At 40.4% G+C, this 18,753-nt stretch overlaps 1 protein-coding gene across 2 annotated transcripts in view; it reads left to right on the top strand.

Moving 5' to 3' along the window:
* The window catches only part of LOC133624494 (adhesion G protein-coupled receptor L1-like), a 117,497-nt gene that overhangs the window by 50,841 nt on the left and 47,903 nt on the right, over positions 1–18,753 (top strand). For both annotated transcript variants that reach the window (XM_072916416.1, XM_072916417.1), the window contains exons 2-4: positions 7,050–7,169; positions 17,850–18,063; positions 18,451–18,560. In XM_072916416.1, the coding sequence (XP_072772517.1) occupies positions 7,050–7,169; positions 17,850–18,063; positions 18,451–18,560 (444 nt within the window). The remainder of the gene's footprint in view (positions 1–7,049; positions 7,170–17,849; positions 18,064–18,450; positions 18,561–18,753) is intronic.

Genomic DNA, 18,753 nt, shown 5'->3' with positions numbered 1-18,753 from the left:
ACTGAGACTGCATTCATTTAGGAATGAAGCACCAATAGCTTCTTTCTTTCCCCCGGTCTGGTTACTCCCGCTTATGCTGGCACCATGGCCAGGAACTGGGTTTAGGTTCCCTATGCACAAGGGCAAAGTTACTGCTTTTTGGTCCATACCAGGATTTGTCCTTGCAGACTCTAAACCAGGTGTTTTCAAAGTGTGAGGCAGAGATTCCCTTGGGGGTGCCAGAGGACATCAGGGGAGATACATTAGCTTAAGAAAAACATATTTTGTAAACCTGCCGCGCTAACTTCATTTACAGTATGTCAATGTATGTCAGTCTGGGGTCAGAAGTGAACTCCACACAAAGTAGGGGGAAAGCCCTAATTAGGGCCCGCAATGGCCCATTGCAAAAGGACTCCCGAAGGGAGTCCTTATGCAATGGGACATAAGGACCTATTGTTATTGTAAGGTTTTATTATTATTCTTTATTATTCTTCCGCACCCACAAGAAACTGTAATTTGACCCACTTAACATGCTTCAAAACTCACCATATTTTACCCACACATCCGGACCTGCGAAAATTGTCTTTTGATAAAAAAACCAAACTGCAAAAATCAAAATTGTGCTCTAGCGCCCCCTAGGAAAAAAAAAAACTAGACTGCCTGTAACTCCCACTAGGAAGGTCGGAAAGACATGAAACAAAATCCTCTATGTAGGTCTGACCCAGACCTAACTTTCATAATGGTACATTCTCGGACTAAAATCAACAGGAAGTTGGCAATTCCCCCTTCAAGACAAAAAAAGTACTAAAAACAGTCACTTTTGCCTCTTTGAGCTGTAATTTGACCCCCTTAACATGCTTCAAAACTCACCAAACTGAACACACACATCAGGACTGGCAAAAACTGTGATCTAATAAAAAAACCTAACCCCAAATTCAAAAATTGCGCTCTACAGCAATTTTTGAATAGAACTGATAAAAAACTGCTCCTCGGAAGAAAATAATTCCAAAACTGCCAGTAACTCCCACTGGGGAGGTCGGAGAGACATGAAACAAAAACCTCTCCGTAGGTCTCACTTAGACCTCCATCCATCCATCCATTTTCTACCGCTTATTCCCTTTGGGGTCGCGGGGGGCGCTGGAGCCTATCTCAGCTACAATCGGGCGGAAGGCGGGGTACACCCTGGACAAGTCGCCACCTCATCGCAGGGCCAACACAGATAGACAGACAACATTCACACTCACATCCACACACTAGGGCCAATTTAGTGTAGCCAATCACCTTATCCCCAGGTGCATGTCTTTGGAGGTGGGAGGAAGCCGGAGTACCCGGAGGGAACCCACGCAGTCACGGGGAGAACATGCAAACTCCACACAGAAAGATCCCGAGCCCGGGATTGAACCCAAGACTACTCAGGACCTTCGTATTGTGAGGCAGATGCACTAACCCCTCTCCCACCGTGAAGCCCTCACTTAGACCTACATTTCATAAATTGACTACCCCCAGCAAAAATGAACAGGAAGTTTGCTATTCCCCCTTCTAAACAAATTTTTGGTAAAAACCAGTCACCTTCCTTCAAAAACGAATTCCTCTGAGCGCGTTTGTCGTTTCGCCTTCAAACTAACACAGGAGAGACATTGAACCCTTGTGATTACAACAACAGAAGCGCTTTTTAATTAACTGCTCCGGTTTTGATTTTATGACCCTTCAAAGACCCGCTGCGCTGATGCTGCTGCAATGTTGTTTTTTTAAGATGGCTGCTTAAAAGCAGGAAGCACCAACGTGCCCACACAATGCAGACAAGGTAGGTACACTAGACAAAAGTCTTGGGACACTTCAGACTACAAGTAGACAAAAGTATTGGGACACTTAGGACTAGCACCTGCCAAATACGCGGGCCCGTCCAACGCTGCTTGCAGCTTTAATTGTATTATGTTCTCTGAGGGGAGGCTCACCGTGCTACACTTTGAAAACCCTCATCTAAACCGTTGCGTTCTGCTGCAAAATTCACCGCAAATGTAAAAGACGTGCAGCACTAAAAATGTTTCCATAATCCGAAAAGCAGTTAGGGCAAAGTTATTAGGGCTAATTAGCGTTGCAAGATAGGAAAAGATAAGACAATGGAGAACAATTTGTTATTGTACTAATTCTTCTAAGTCGCACATCTAAAAGAATACAGATGAGAACAGGCTCACAAGTCCCATGATATTTTTTAAAGACATTCGGACTTTAGGGGAAATGTACTGTGTACCCACCCTATAAATTATGCAATCTTATTTAAGATTACGTGGAGGAGGAAATTTGGAGGGGTTTTTCCACATTTTTCCACATTGTTAGGATGAAGTTTTCTGCAGTGCAAACATAATGTCACAATGGATTTAGCTGCGCACATTTACGTACGTGCATTTCTGAATGTGTGCTTGTGTCATGCAGGCTCACACGCACAAACACACACACACACACACACACACACACACACACACACACACACACACACACACACACGCACACACACACACACACACGCACACACACATTCTTGTAATTATTCCCTTCTTGAGACCTCCGAATTCAGCCTACCACTTTAGGACCACCCTTTCTAGATATATAAAGATTTGTATTTACAACATTAATAATATATACATGCTATGCAAATATAAAAAAGCTTGTTGTAAAAAAATGAGTAGGAATTTCACTAGAAAAGGTCACAATTTCACAAGAAAAACTTAGAATTATGGCAGTATTATAATAAAAGTCGTAAATGTACTCAACGCAAGTCAACATTTTACAAGAAAAACTGAACAGGTGTGCAATATTATGATAACAGTTGGAATTTTACCCGACAACAGTCGCAGTTTTTACAAGAACAGCTTAACTTTTTTGGCAATTTTATGAAAAGTCGTAATTTTACTCGACAAAAGTTACAATTTTATAAGAACACTTAAAAATGTTTCACTCAAAAAATGGCACTATTTTACAAGAACAACAAAAAAATAATATTGTAATTAAAGCCATAATTGTATATGACACATGTCACCATTTTGCATTAAAAAGTAATAATTTTGTATAAAAAAATTATCATTTTACCAAATTTTTTTGCAATATTCCAGAAACAGAAAGAATATGAAAAATTGTTCCCAATTTTTTTATAAGAAAAAAGTCGACACATTGTGAGAAAAAGACTGCTTTTAGTTTGTTTTTGGGTTTTTTTTGTAATTGGTTTTTAATCTTCATTATTTACTTAAAGTTATTACAGTATGTCTCTATATACATATTTATCAATTTTTTTAAATTAATTTTGGCCAAAGGGTCGCATTTCAATTTCTTACACACACGTGTTATTACATATGTTGGCCAGAGGGGGAGTACTTTTAAAACCGACACACAGTCAATTTGAAAAATCCCTCCTTTTTGGGACCACCCTAATTTTGATTGATTTCTCCACCAGGGGTGCAAATGAGACATTCTCTATTAGATGCAATGGTTTTCCGTATTGGGACCATGATTTATGTCCTAGCTTGTTCACTGGTCCTCATATGGAAGGTACTTTTCCTTGTTGATGTCTCAAGAAGGGTAGAAATACACGCACGCACACACACACACACACACACACACACACACGCACACACACATTCTTGTAATTATTCCCTTCTTGAGACCTCCGATTTCAGCCTACCACTTTAGGACCACCCTTTCTAGATATATAAAGATTTGTATTTACAACATTAATAATATATACATGCTATGCAAATATAAAAAAAGCTTGTTGTAAAAAAATGAGTAGGAATTTCACTAGAAAAGGTCACAATTTCACAAGAAAAACTTAGAATTATGGCAGTATTATAATAAAAGTCGTAAATTTACTCAACGCAAGTCAACATTTTACAAGAAAAACTGAACAGGTGTGCAATATTATGATAAAAGTTGGAATTTTACCCGACAACAGTCGCAGTTTTTACAAGAACAGCTTAACTTTTTTGGCAATTTTATGAAAAGTCGTAATTTTACTCGACAAAAGTTACAATTTTATAAGAACACTTAAAAATGTTTCACTCAAAAAATGGCACTATTTTACAAGAACAACAAAAAAATAATATTGTAATTAAAGCCATAATTGTATATGACACATGTCACCATTTTGCATTAAAAAGTAATAATTTTGTATAAAAAAATAATCATTTTACCAAAATTTTTTTGCAATATTCCAGAAACAGAAAGAATATGAAAAATTGTTCCCAATTTTTTTATAAGAAAAAAGTCGACACATTGTGAGAAAAAGACTGCTTTTAGTTTGTTTTTGGTTTTTTTTTGTAATTGGTTTTTAATCTTCATTATTTACTTAAAGTTATTACAGTATGTCTCTATATACATATTTATCAATTTTTTTAAATTAATTTTGGCCAAAGGGTCGCATTTCAATTTCTTACACACATGTGTTATTACATATGTTGGCCAGAGGGGGAGTACTTTTAAAACCGACACACAGTCAATTTGAAAAATCCCTCCTTTTTGGGACCACCCTAATTTTGATAGATTTCTCCACCAGGGGTGCAAATGAGACATTCTCTATTAGATGCAATGGTTTTCCGTATTGGGACCATGATTTATGTCCTAGCTTGTTCACTGGTCCTCATATGGAAGGTACTTTTCCTTGTTGATGTCTCAAGAAGGGTAGAAATACACGCACGCACACACACACACACACACACACACACACACTTTCAGTTAGATTGCTGCTCCTTCAAGTAGGCCGGCCGCTGGCCCGGGGCTGCATCCTGGTTGCAGGCAGGGAGCGCGGTGCTGTGAACAGGGGGACTGGGTGTGTGGCTTTGTCAAGGCCCATCAGTGTCCTTGCTCTACTTACTCTGCATCAACACTTAAGGGTGTGTATGTGCATGCACGTGTGCACGTGTGTGTTAAAGGGAGAGAGGGGATAGGGAGGTTGAGGGGTGGGGGTTAGGGGGTGCAAGCAAAACGGCATGCTGCCATGAGGCTTTTTGGCTGAGATGAGACATTTATGTGCATTCGGTTTCCTAGTGTGTACTGTTTGTGTGTGTGTGTGATGACACCGGAGAGGATTTTATTCGAGGGAGTGTTTTTATGCACTATATTTATTGTGTGTGCATGTGTATGTGTGTGCGTGTGTTGGTGTGTGTGTATGAGCTTGAGTGTCATGTCATTGTGGTCATAAGGCTTTTATTGTACTCGTCCTGGTTCAGTGGACTTTAAAAAGAAACGGCAAATATCCGTGTGTGTGTGTGTGCATGCGTGCGTGCATGTGTGCCAAGTTTTTCTTACAGTTATAATATCACATGATGTGTGCACACTCTTATAATGTAAATCAGTGCCATTTATATGGAAGCCATGGTGTGAATATGATTTTATTTAGGCATGATTGAACTTAGATGTCGGATGTAATCTATCTAATATTCCCTCAAGGCTTGGAAATACGCGTGTGTGTCCGCATACACACTATTACTCTAGTCTCGGAGTGCATGTTGGACATTTGTTGAGGAATGACCTAAATCTGTCTCCTGTCATTACCAACCAAGAAGGCCATAGAAACGCAGGTCACAAAAAATCACACACATGGACTATTAACACATTCATCCACTCACGCACCCGCACGCATGTACGCACACACACACACACACACACACACACACACACACTCGTAAAGATGCACACAAATTTGTATTTGTCGTTTTCTTCCCACTGTAACATTAAACATGTCATTTACGGCCAGAAATAACATCTTCCTGAACCTAATTTAACTTAGTCTAAATCAAGGGTGTCAAACTCATTTTAAATCGGGGGCCACATGGGGAAAAATCTACTCCCAAGTGGGCTGGAGTGCTAAAATCACGGCACGATAAAGTAAAAATAAAGACAACTTCAGATTATTTTAAACAAGCACATTTTGAAATGTACAAATCATAATGTTGAGGTTTTTTTTTACACTTACATGTTGTAGTTAATAGTATTGTATCTTTATTTATTGTTATTTATATTTTCTGAATAAATTAAGTGATAATGTTCATCAGTCAACTCATTTGTGTTCATTTTCAATCTATCAAGATAAAAAAATTGTATCAAAATCAAATTACAGTATGTTATTTATGTAGTTTGATCATTTTCCTCTACTGATGTACTAACATCATGTGGTTTATTTTGTACACATGTAGCATCATCTACAAAGATACAAAGAATTGCTATTGCGACATCTAGTGGCTACATTTAGAACAGCAGTTTATTTCATTCAAAAATTTCAGGTTACTTTTTATACTTAGCAAACTCTTCCTTGGGCCGTACGTTTGACACCCCTGGTCTAAATCCTCAAATAGCATTTTTCACACATTTTTCATGCACACACACACACACACACCCTACATTACACTACAATTTCCAGTCAGCGCCCTGTCATATTGACGAGCCATCTTCCCGTTGTTCCTCCTGCTTGTGTGCGTGCATCATGTGTTCTATGCACTGTAACACATTCTCCCTCCATTCGGCTGTTTAGCTCACCACTCCTTTTGGGAGGAAGAGATTGCCGCTGTTGCATTATTTATTTAGGATTACTGAAAAGTGGCCTAATGTGTGTGTGTGTGTGTGCGTGCGCGTGTGTTTGTCAAGCTGTGTGTGGATGGAAGGATTACGGCTGTTTTGTGGGTCAGTGGCCAACGTTGCTCCGGGCTAACTAAGGACTTACGACTCACATTCACACATATTTACTAGTGAAAATGCAGACGTCCACAAACCCAGCGTGTCTCTTTGCTTTCTCGCTCCCTCGACGGCACTGGGCTATCACCATGGTAACAGCAGATTGAGAGACTTTGCTGCACGATTGCTCAATTGTTATGTCGGTTTCTCTCGCTCCGTCCTCTCTGTCTGCTATTCTGTCCTCCCCCCCATCTGCTGCATTTCTCATATGAGCCCCATAACTGCTGCTGCGTGTTATTGACCATCCAGTACACACTCCAACACGCACGCACACACAATTATTATTATTATTATTATGCACAGACGGAGAGGGCACAGCTCCTCACCTCCACCTCTGCTTCCACCCCCAGGCTCTTCTAACACGGCTGGTGGTGTGACGTCTGAAGTCTTCCCTTCCAGCATGGCGCTGTCATTGCGGTTGTTTGTCGCGTGTGTGCTCACTTTGGCTCATGTCGCCCCCTCCAGCCAAGGTAAGCTGCTCCCTTGTTGGTGGTACCTGAGTGGGTAAAAAAATACAAATGTTTTTTTTTTCCCCCCAACTTTTTAAATGACATTATCATGACATAAGGGCCTCGGCCTACCAGCTCCAAACCAAGCAAAGGCCTTCTTGGTAAAAGTTAGTGAAAGGCAGGGACCTACATAAACACAAGATTATGAACACATTTGAAGCATGGCCAAAGGGAGTGTTTCAAAGCTGCCTGTAGCAGCTTCTTAATAAAGCATCAGTCATTCAGCACCATGGAGAGTTGCGACACACCAGCAGCATACTGATCACGCCGCCGCGTGCTCCCTTTAATCCTCATACGGCGACGACCTTTTCATGTGTACACGCCACTTTGCTTGATGTGAACAACAAGATTTACCTAATGCTAATGGGATTTTCTCCAGTAACCCAGGTTTCGATGGATTAATATGTCAGGTAAGTTTACACACATTTTCTATGAATGTGGTCAGAAACGAGATCTTGTACTGGTATTCATATTCCATCCATCCATTTTTTTACCGCTTATCCCGTTCGGGGTCGCTGGAGCCTATCTCAGCTGCATTCGGACGGTAGGCGGGGTACACCCTAGACAAATCAAATCAAATCAAATCAACTTTATTTATAGAGCACATTTAAAATTTACCACAGGGGTAGCCAAAGTGCTGTACAATGATCCACTATGGACTGGACTCTCACAATATTATGTCAGACCCACTCGACATCCATTGCTTTCGGTCTCCCCTAGAGGGGGGGGGTTACCCACATATGCGGTCCTCTCCAAGGTTTCTCATAGTCATTCACATCGACGTCCCACTGGGGTGAGTTTTTCCTTGCCCGTATGTGGGCTTTGTACCGAGGATGTCGTTGTGGCTTGTGCAGCCCTTTGAGACACTTGTGATTTAGGGCTATATAAATAAAGATTGATTGATTGATTGATTGATTGAATGAACAGGTTAAAAGATAAAACGAGTACCGAGCAAACACAACACAACACAAACAGAACACGATAAAAAAATAAATAATTAAAATAGAATTAATAAAAACATAAAAACATAAAAACAGGATCACAGCAGGTGTATTATGGGGCGCCATTGCAGGATGGATATCACTCAGTGTTAAAAGCCATGGAATAAAAGTATGTTTTTAAGAGAGATTTAAAAACAGGAAGAGAGGAGGCTTGTCTAACACTCAGGGGTAGGTCGTTCCAGAGCTTGGGAGCAGCAACGGCGAAAGCTCTGTCACCTCTAAGCTTCAGCTTCACAAGTCGGGTATTCACTCACCTACTCAGTGGCCTAGTGGTTAGAGTGTCCGCCCTGAGATTGGTAGGTTGTGATTTCAAACCCCCCGGCTGAGTCATACCAAAGACTATAAAAATGGGACCCATTACCTCCCTGCTTGGCACTCAGCATCAAGGGTTGGAATTGGGGGTTAAATCACCCAAAAATTATTCCTGGGCGCGGCACCGCTGCTGCCCACTGCTCCCCTCACCTCCCAGGGGGTGAACAAGGGGATGGGTCAAATGCAGAGGACAAATTTCACCACACCTCGTGTGTATGTGACAATCATTGGTACTTTAACTTAACTTCATATTATGTTTACTAAACATCCCTATTCAACTGTGGAGTGCAAATCATTGTATTTCAGGTAAATTATTTGATAAAAACATGAAGGAAAGGGATGTTCCCATCAGGGTCTTAAGCAGACAATTCCAATATCAATAACGATTACCTGTATTTACTGCAAATGATTGAGGTGTGATTCAATTTATCTATAGTGAGTGCTATTTACAGTTAACAAGTCTATCTGTGTTGGCCCTGCGCTGAGGTGGCGACTTGTCCAGGGTGCGGAATGCAGCTGAAATAGGCTCCAGCACCCCCCGCGACCCCTCCCAAAATAGGGACAAGTGGTAGAAAATGGATGGATGGAATATCAACACAATATTCCTACTAGTTCCTTATTTTATTTGATTACATACAATTGTTTGATCAAAACAAAGTAAGTAGTAGGGCTGGGCGATATGGCCTTTTATTTGTATCTCGATATTTTTAGGCCATGTCACGATACACGATATACATCTCGATATTTTTAGGCCATGTCACGATACAGGATGTATATCTCGATACTTTGCCTTAGCCTTGAATGAACACTTGATGCACATAATCACAGCAGTATGATGATTCTATGTGTCTACATTTAAACATTCTTGTTCATACTGCATTAATATATGCTCATTTTCAACTTTCATGTAGAGACGGAAATCACAACAAAGTCAATTTACCAAAACTATATTTATTAAGCAGTTATTAAGCAGTGGCACAAACATTCATGTAATTTCAAAACAAAGTGCAAGATTGTCAAAGACATTATAAAACAAGCTATGGGTGCACTTTTGTGCATGATGTCACTAAGACCTACTCAGTGGCCTAGTGGTTAGAGTGTCCGCCCTGAGATCAAATCAAATCAACTTTATTTATAGAGCACATTTAAAATTTACCACAGGGGTAGCCAAAGTGCTGTACAATGAGCAGGTTAAAAGATAAAACGAGTACCGAGCAAACACAACACAACACAAACAGAACACGATAAAAAATAAATAATTAAAAAAGAATTAATAAAAACATAAAAACATAAAATCAGGATCACAGCAGGTGTATTATGGGGCGCCATTGCAGGATGGATATCACTCAGTGTTAAAAGCCATGGAATAAAAGTATGTTTTTAAGAGAGATTTAAAAACAGGATGAGAGGAGGCTTGTCTAACACTCAGGGGTAGGTCGTTCCAGAGCTTGGGAGCAGCAACGGCGAAAGCTCTGTCACCTCTAAGCTTCAGCCTTGTGTCAGGGACCGTCAACAGCAGCTGATCGGCTGATCTTAAGGATCGGGTGGGGCAGTACGGCTGAAGGAGGTCGGAGAGATAGGTTGGCGCGAGGTTGTTTAGACATTTAAAAACAAATAAAAGGAGTTTAAAATGTATTCGGTAACGCACAGGGAGCCAGTGAAGGGACGCTAAAATAGGGGTGATGTGCTCACGTCTGCGGGTCTGTGTTAGCAGACGAGCAGCAGAGTTCTGCACGAGCTGCAGGCGGGCGAGGGAGGCCTGGCTAATGCCAACATACAGGGCATTGCAATAATCAAGACGAGTCGAGATAAAAGCGTGGATTAATTTCTCAAGATCATGTCTTGATAGAAGCGGTTTCACTTTCGCTATTTGGCGTAATTGATAAAAGCTTTTTTGAACGACGCTGCTGATTTGTTTTTCGAATTTAAAATCTGAGTCAAACTTTACCCCCAGGTTTGTGACAGAGTCGCTGAGATACGGGGTCAGAGTGCCGAGGTCAACGTTGGGGGAGGGAGAGCGACTTGGACCGAACAACATAACTTCTGTTTTATCTTCATTTAGGCTCAGGAAGTTAGCTGAAAGCCAGACTTTGATGTCGTGCAGGCAGTCACTAAGACGTTGAACCGTGTTATTTTGTGCCATGGGAAAATAAATCTGGCAATCATCAGCATAAAAATGAAATGCAATACTGTACTTCCTAAAAATAGAACCAAGGGGGAGAAGGTAAAGCGCAAATAAAATTGGGGCAAGGATTGAGCCCTGGGGGACCCCATGTGGTAAAGGAGCTGTGGACGACATAAAACTGTCTACTTTTACACAAAGATCGGTAGGTTGTGGGTTCAAACCCCGGCCGAGTCATACCAAAGACTATAAAAATGGGACCCATTACCTCCCTGCTTGGCACTCAGTATCAAGGGTTGGAATTGGGGGTTAAATCACCAAAAATAATTCCCGGGCGCGGCCACCGCTGCTGCCCACTGCTCCCCTCACCTCCAGGGGTGATCAAGGGTGATGGGTTAAATGCAGAGAATAATTTCGCCACACCTAGTGTGTGTGTGACAATCATTGGTACTTTAACTTTAACTTTAACTTTAAGATGACATATCAAAATACATATCAAAACAACACTAAATTAAAGTGAACTTTTTGTACAGAACGCCACTACAATATTTTAAAACAAATAAAGTACACTTTTGTGCATGATGTCACACAAGATATTTCAATAACTGTCAAATAAAAATTAGCTGCATAATAGGAAATCAAATAGTGTATGTCCTTCGCTATGTGGTAGGTTACACAGCAAGATGTTACTGGTCAGAGCATGATAACATGATTGTGCAGTAAACGATCTAGAGCAGGGATGTCAAACATGCGGCCTGCAGGCCGAGTTAGGCCCGCAAACAGGTTCAATCTGGCCCGGGAGATGAGTTTGCTAAGTGTAAAACTGGGCTGCATTTTTAGATTAAAGAAACTGCTCTTTTCAATGTCCACTAGATGCCGCAATAGCAATTCTGTTAGGCAAACAAATAGTTTATACCGAGGCGAGCAAGTATACTAAACAAGAGTTACACAGTAAAGCGAGGCTGCGACTCCCCCTCAACCCAACGTAAAACAAACAGGAGTAAAATAAACAAGTAGGAACCCCACTTAAAATGCTGCATGAGACACCGCACATTGATATAGTTCTGTGACAATTATTGTCTTCAGTGCAAATTTAAAAAAGTGAACAACGTGTGATTTACTGCAATACTGTCAGTCTTTTAAGTTTGTATTCTTGGTTTGTTGAAGTTGTTCACACATTGCACAGCTTTTATTTTTCCCTCAGATGGTTTCTACCTCAGTTTGTATGGTTTGTTGAGTTAGCACAGGATTAATATGTGGAATTGACAAATGAGGTAGTTGATACTTAGTTAGTTTTTGTGTATGCTTTATTTAGTTTTTTGTTCCATCCTTGATGGGCTGTAACTTAAAGTTTAATTGCTCTGTAGACACACTGAGATTAAATCTCAGTTCATTGTATTCTTCATGGTGTTTTTGAAATTGCACCAGTTTTTTCCTCAGAATATTCAACTAACTTGAAGTATTTTGTCAAGATATGTACTTTTTCAGAATGTGCTTGTTCTATTTTGGGTCAAAGTCAAACAAATAAAACAATCTGAAGTTGTCGTACTTTAATTTTTAAGTTATTGTGCCATGATTTTACCCATCGTGTCCACGTGCGACTAGATTAACCTCCATTCCATGTGGCCCCTGAACTGAAATGAGTTTGACACCCCTGATCTCGAGCCTTCGTGATGAAAGCTGCATAGTACACGCAAATATTTCATTTAAATAGGGCGATCTGCACCACATTTCATTTGTACACACAGTCTTAGTAGATCACATGCAACATGCCCACTAACAGTACAATTTTAAACTTTGCACACACTGTTAAGCGCGAGATATTTTGATCTTCGTAGATCAGGCCCTAGGTGTATCTGTCTATGTACAGCACAGGTGTCAAACTCAAATCTTGCACGGCACATAATTGTATAGGGCCAGCAATGCATTGAAATATTGTGCGTAACTAAGGCATTTAATCTTTCTTGATACATGTTGATAGAAATGTTGACAAATAAAAAATATAATGCATGCAAATACAGTTATTTTTTGTCATTAAATATTCTTCAAATTAAATTCTACACTAGCTGAACTAAATATCTGCTTGCCACTTTAACTTGTGATTCCAAAGGAAGTTTTCCATCAGTTTGTTGGTAAACAATAATAATCAAACAAAGGGCACTCGTGTAATATCATGAAACGGCCATCTGAGGACTTCTGTAACTGCGATTTGGCTCACGATGAAAATTAGTTTGATATCCCTGAATTGTACATTATTCTGTGTGTACATGCATATGAATAGTATCTGGTATCCGATGTCATCTCTTTGTAAGAATACAAGACGGAGGTGATTTTATGGTGTGTTCAAGGATCTCTAAACAGAGTAGAATGCCACAACGCCCGCCAGAAATAATAAGTGATAATAATACATTTTAATTGTTACACACTTTTCATTTAATTACGTCTTAAAGTGCCGCAGTACAAACCAATATTTAAAACAACAGGGTTTCAGCGGAGCATTAAAAAGCAAAAATTAAGGCGTTAGATGCCATTAAAATTATTAAATGAGATGTCCAGTGGCATTACAATTGTAGGATTTGGACGATAGTCAATACGTCAATCCATCAAATGATAAATGAAAATGAATTTAAGAACTTTGCGGTCAGCGATAATTTGCTACGTCTGTCTGTGTGTTTCTTTACTTCGTCTCTGGCTTTCAGACTGGACACAAGAGGTCTTGTTAGGTCCGAAAACGAAGAAAAGGCACCAAACGGCTCCGAGCCCAAACTTTGCTATTTTTTGGTCACTGTAGGCGTGTAGTCCTTAACTCTGACACCAAGTCATGAGGAAACTGGGCTTGTTTCATGCACGACTCCTTTATTTCAGTTCAACACATATTAGCTAACTTGGCTAACATGAGTAACTGTCGTGTCGCAGTAAACTCACGTGACCTACGGTGGTCTCGGATGGTCAAACAAGACAATTCTCCCAATAGAACTACAACTGTTATATTTTCTGACATTCCCACAGTAAAATAATTAGAGTTCCTTCAGCTGCCTGACACTTTATACTTAACTTGCTATTTAATGTACCCATTTTAATGAACCGGGAGGGTGTAAAATACAATCTATTCAAGATGTTTAAATGACTCAGTATTTTAAATGCATCTAAGGGGCTTATTGGCATTTTTCCCAAATATCATTCAATGACATTTCCAAAATGTTGAAATCATTCATTTCCAGCCACTTGCATCATTTGCATTCCGATAGTATGATGTTCATTTATTATTCCGTAAGACTTTTAACTATTTTTTTAAAATTGTGACAAGCAGTAGGTAGAAAATGGATGGATGGATGTATCCTGGTTAAAAAAATATCCTCCAATTTGTGACTATTATATGTCATAATTTCCGAGGATATGCATGTTTTAAAGAGATCAAATTTTAAAAATGACTTCCGGGTATATTATATTGATCAAGTAATTCAGAATTGGATGTTTATTTAGAGGATCTAAGTGCAGTTCCCCTTTAATGATTTTGATTGAAGGTACAGTGTGATGATTGACTGACGGAACCTTTTAATTTGCTATGGTCTACAGTAGAGATGCGCGGTTTGCGGACACAACCGCGGAGTCCGCGGATTATCCGCGGATCGGGCGGATGAAATTAAAAACAATAAGATTTTATCCGCTCGCGGGTCGGGTCGGGCGGATTAATTAGATATTTTTTTTTTTTTTTTTTTTTTTTTGCGGGTGGCAGTTAAACCAATTCGGAAATATATATACATAGTTAAATGTTGTTACCCACATACGAAAAACGAGCAGGCACCTGCTGCATATGCCACAACAGAAGGAAAAAAAAGAAAAGAGATGGACACTTTTACGGAGCGGAGAAGGGACGCCTCGCCGGGGTCCGGGACCGAGGCCCCTTCCCCCGAGAGGGCCCCACCGGGAGCCGTAGCTGAGGCGATCCGCGAGAAGGGCCCGACGCACGTCCAGGGTCACTACCGCGCCCACCGCACCGACACCCCGCCTCGTCCGCTTTCGCAGTGCGCTCACGAAAGGGGTGGGGCTCACCCTGGTTGATATAGAGAGCAGGACGGTGGCCATGGAATTTCATTTAAGGTTTGTGATAAACCATCAAACTCATTCGTTAAAAGGACTCTATAGTAATATAAAGCAAATTTTTCTGGACATTATCATGCAAGAAAAGTTTATTTTTGGGATCGCGATCACCGCGTAATGATTTTTAAAGGTTGCATTACATTATTAACTGTCCCATGTGATCAGCCAGTGCGATTGGAAGTCCATGCTCAATTATTGCCTCCGTAAATAAAACTTCGGCATTTATCACATCCAAAGAATCTGTTTGGGCGACGAAAAACGTTGAAAGTTTTCCACTTGTATCGCTAGCAACTGCATTAGACTTGTGTTTTTTTGTCCCAACGTGGTCTTTTACATCGCTAATTCCTCCGTGTCCGATCGAAAAATCTTGTCTGCACAAGGTGCAATTCGCGTAGTTTTCACCCTTTTTTTTTTTTTTTTAATTAATATTAGATATATAACAACGGGCGGATGGCGGGCGGGTGCAGTTCTGATCAAACGTTACATCGGGTGGATGGCGGATGGTTGACGACTTTCTGACGCGGTTGCGGATGAAATAAATTGCCTATCCGCGCATCTCTAGTCTACAGACAAGCACATTGTCAGAACACTGGGTGCTATTACAGAAAAACAGATGAATAAAAATACATTCTCAAAAGAAACAGTCTTGCGAGCCAATTGTAATTCCCTACATAGTCACAATTTAAGTAAACTTTTCAACTACTCAAGGTTATTATTGTCAAATGCTTACAAATATGTGTATACAGAAGCTTTTGAAGATATATATAATAACCATATGCGGTTTGACATGGGCATTACATTTTTTTAAGTGGCATTAAAATTGCATTAAATTAGATTTGCTGATAACTGTATAATGCCCGAACAAGAACAGCTTAGCCATTAAAACAGATCAAAATACTATGAAGCAGAAGGAACACAAAACATGCAAAATAGTGGCTTTTCTTACTGTGTGTCTACTTATTTTAGTTATTTAAAAAACAATAATTTTGGTCAAAAGATTTCTGTGTGTACTTGTAGAGAACATTTAACAAAACTGTGATAATAATGATAACCGTGATAATTTTGGCCACGATAATCATGATATGAAATATCATATCGTTCCATTCCTAGTTGAGCACCAGTTTGTGTCAGGAAACATGATAGTTGCTGAATGAAGAGTACACATAGTGCAGTTTATTTCTACCTTTTTTGAGCCAAGGCGCATTTTTTTTAATAAAGAAAATACGGAGGCACACCATCAGCAGAAAAGGTTCAAAAATGAAACTCCACCAGGTCATTGTGCCTTATTTTGAGTCTGTTGTTGTTTTCCTGTGTGTAGTGCTTTAGTTCCTGTCTTGCGCTGTTATTTTGGTGACTGTTCCTTCCTGTTTTGTTGTTTGTTTTCTTGTCGCAGCTTCACGCCTTCCTTTGAGTGCTATTGCCTGACCTGCTTTGTATTAGCAATCGAGACTATTTTAAGTCGTGCGTACGCTATCTTTCTTTGTGGGGACATTGTTGATTGTCATGTCATGTACGGATGTACTTTGTGGACGCCATCTCCGCTCCACACGCTGTAAGTCTTTGCTGTCGTCCAGCATTCGGTTTTTGTTTACCTTGTCGCAAGTTCAGTTTTGCTTTCGTTTTGCATAGCCATCCCTAAGCTTCAGTGCCTTTTCCTTTCTCTTTTGTTCATTTTTGGTTTAATCATTGCCTACATTTCACCTGCTGTGCTCGGCATATTGGGATCACGACAAACCATCATCGACGCGTTCCGACTTCTACAAAGCAATGTACCTGCTGCCACCTACTGACGTGGAGTATTACTTGGTTAACCTGCTGAGCTCTATACAGCACAGACACTCGTTAACGGCACATTATTTGCAGATTATAATTATTGATTTGCAAAAAATTTTTTGGGGGACCAATTAGGTGAAGTTGCAAAATTTCCCACGGCACACCAGACAATATCTCACGGCATACTAGTGCACAGTGGTTGAAAAACATTGACATAGTGGGCTTTGCTCTCTTGTAAACCTCATTGTACCTTTTTAATTCAATTTGTTTATTGCGGGGGTCAGCAACTCGCAGCTCTTTAGTGCCGCCCTAGTGGCTCTCTTGGAGCATTTTTAAAAAAGGATTGAAAATGGAAAAAGATGGGAGGAGGAGGAGGGGGGGGGGGTAATACAAACAAACGCAACAGTTTGTTTACATGTAAAATCTTCTTCTTCATTTTGTCCACCAGAAGTTTTATGCTGTGTGTGAATGCACAAAGGTGCGCTTTGTTGATGTTATTGACTTGTAGGCGTGCTTATCAGGCATATTTGGTCAGTGTATGACTGCAAGCTAATCAATGCTAACATGCTTTTTAGGTTAGCCGTATGTACATATTGCATCATTATTCCTCATTTGTAGATATATTTGAGCTAATTTCATATATTTTACTTTTATCCTCTTTGTATATAATTTAGTTTTGCATGTCTCATGACACGTTATCTGTATATAATATTGGCTGAATTTCAGATAGTTGTTTGTGTGCCATGTTGTTCCAGACCACAGCAAACATTACCTAGCTTGCCAAAGATTGTAATAAATCTATGAAAAGAAGACACCCTGCCGTTTCCTTTAACTTGGACACACACATCTATACCTTTGGCCATTAAAAGCCAGTAATTTCCAGGAGTTATCTCACTTTCTGAGTTGCCTCTCATTTACTAATGGTTTCTAAAGTTGTAAAAATGTGTCGAATAAATATTACATTTCAACGAAGATTTGCTTCAGCCTGCGACACATAGTCATTTTGATAGTAGGCTAATATAGACACTTAAGTAATATGTTGCCGTCATTATAAGACTTCTATACGTTTTTTTTTTTTTCATTTTTTGCGGCTCCAGACGGATTAGTTTTTTGTATTTTTGGTCCAATATGGCTCTTTCAACGTTTTGGGTTGCCGACCCCTGGTTTATTGGTACACACTTCCGTATTACATAGCCGTGAGCATTTGTTCGTGCCCTGCCCAGAATTGCGTTAGGAAAAACATCTGGTGTAAAAGCTCAAGTCATGTGTTTGACTTTTTGACCTCTCCTGTCAATCCTCCGCCCCTTCCCCACCCCTGTCTTTCATGGACAGCCATGTCTCGAGCCGCCATGCCATTTGGGCTGTTGCGCAGAGAGCTGGCATGTGAGGGTTACCCCATTGAACTCCGCTGCCCGGGAAGCGACGTGGTGATGGTGGAGACCGCCAACTATGGACGCACCGATGACAAGATTTGTGACGCAGAGCCCTTCCAGATGGAGAACACGCAGTGTTACCTTCCTGATGCACTGAAGATAATGGCCCAGAGGTGTGTGTTTGTGTGTGTGTGTCTGGTTGGTCCAGTCATCTACTACTTCTTTATTATAAAAGATGCAAATCACTTTGTCGCGTACATGATTGAATGCAGATAAATCAATAGGAGCATCTGCCGCGTGCAACCTACTCCTGCATAAGAGGAAACATTACACCCAGCAAAAGCATTGTTGTGAGTTGTGTGTGTGTGTGTGCGAGTGCAATAATCACTTTGGCTAAATCTGGCTGCACCATTAGCTGTGTACTCAGCAGTGTTTTCCTCGAAGAACAGATCAATATTCAGGGAGAGGAGACAAACGGAGAGCCCTTTGCTTCCCCGTTCCTGTATATTAATCACTCTCCTTCGTTCTTTTGCCACTCCATCCATCACTCTCTTGTGCAGGTGTAACAACAGGACTCAGTGTGTGGTGGTTGCAGGGGTGGACGTCTTCCCAGACCCTTGTCCCGGGACATACAAATACCTGGAGATCCAGTACGAGTGTGTCCCTTACAGTGAGTACCACTATGCAAACACTATTGATTTCTATTCATACATGCAAACGGCACATGATGTTTGATGAATGCTGCACACAAACATACATTATATGGACAAAAGTATTGGGCCATTACCAGGAAGTGAAATAGAAGAAAATATAGAATTGATCCCCAAGCTTGCAGTCTTCTGGAAATACTTTTCCAGTGTGAT

Source organism: Nerophis lumbriciformis, linkage group LG27 (assembly GCF_033978685.3).
Source record: "Nerophis lumbriciformis linkage group LG27, RoL_Nlum_v2.1, whole genome shotgun sequence".
NCBI classification, from domain to species: domain Eukaryota; kingdom Metazoa; phylum Chordata; class Actinopteri; order Syngnathiformes; family Syngnathidae; genus Nerophis; species Nerophis lumbriciformis.
This window is presented reverse-complemented; position numbering and strand designations above follow the sequence as displayed.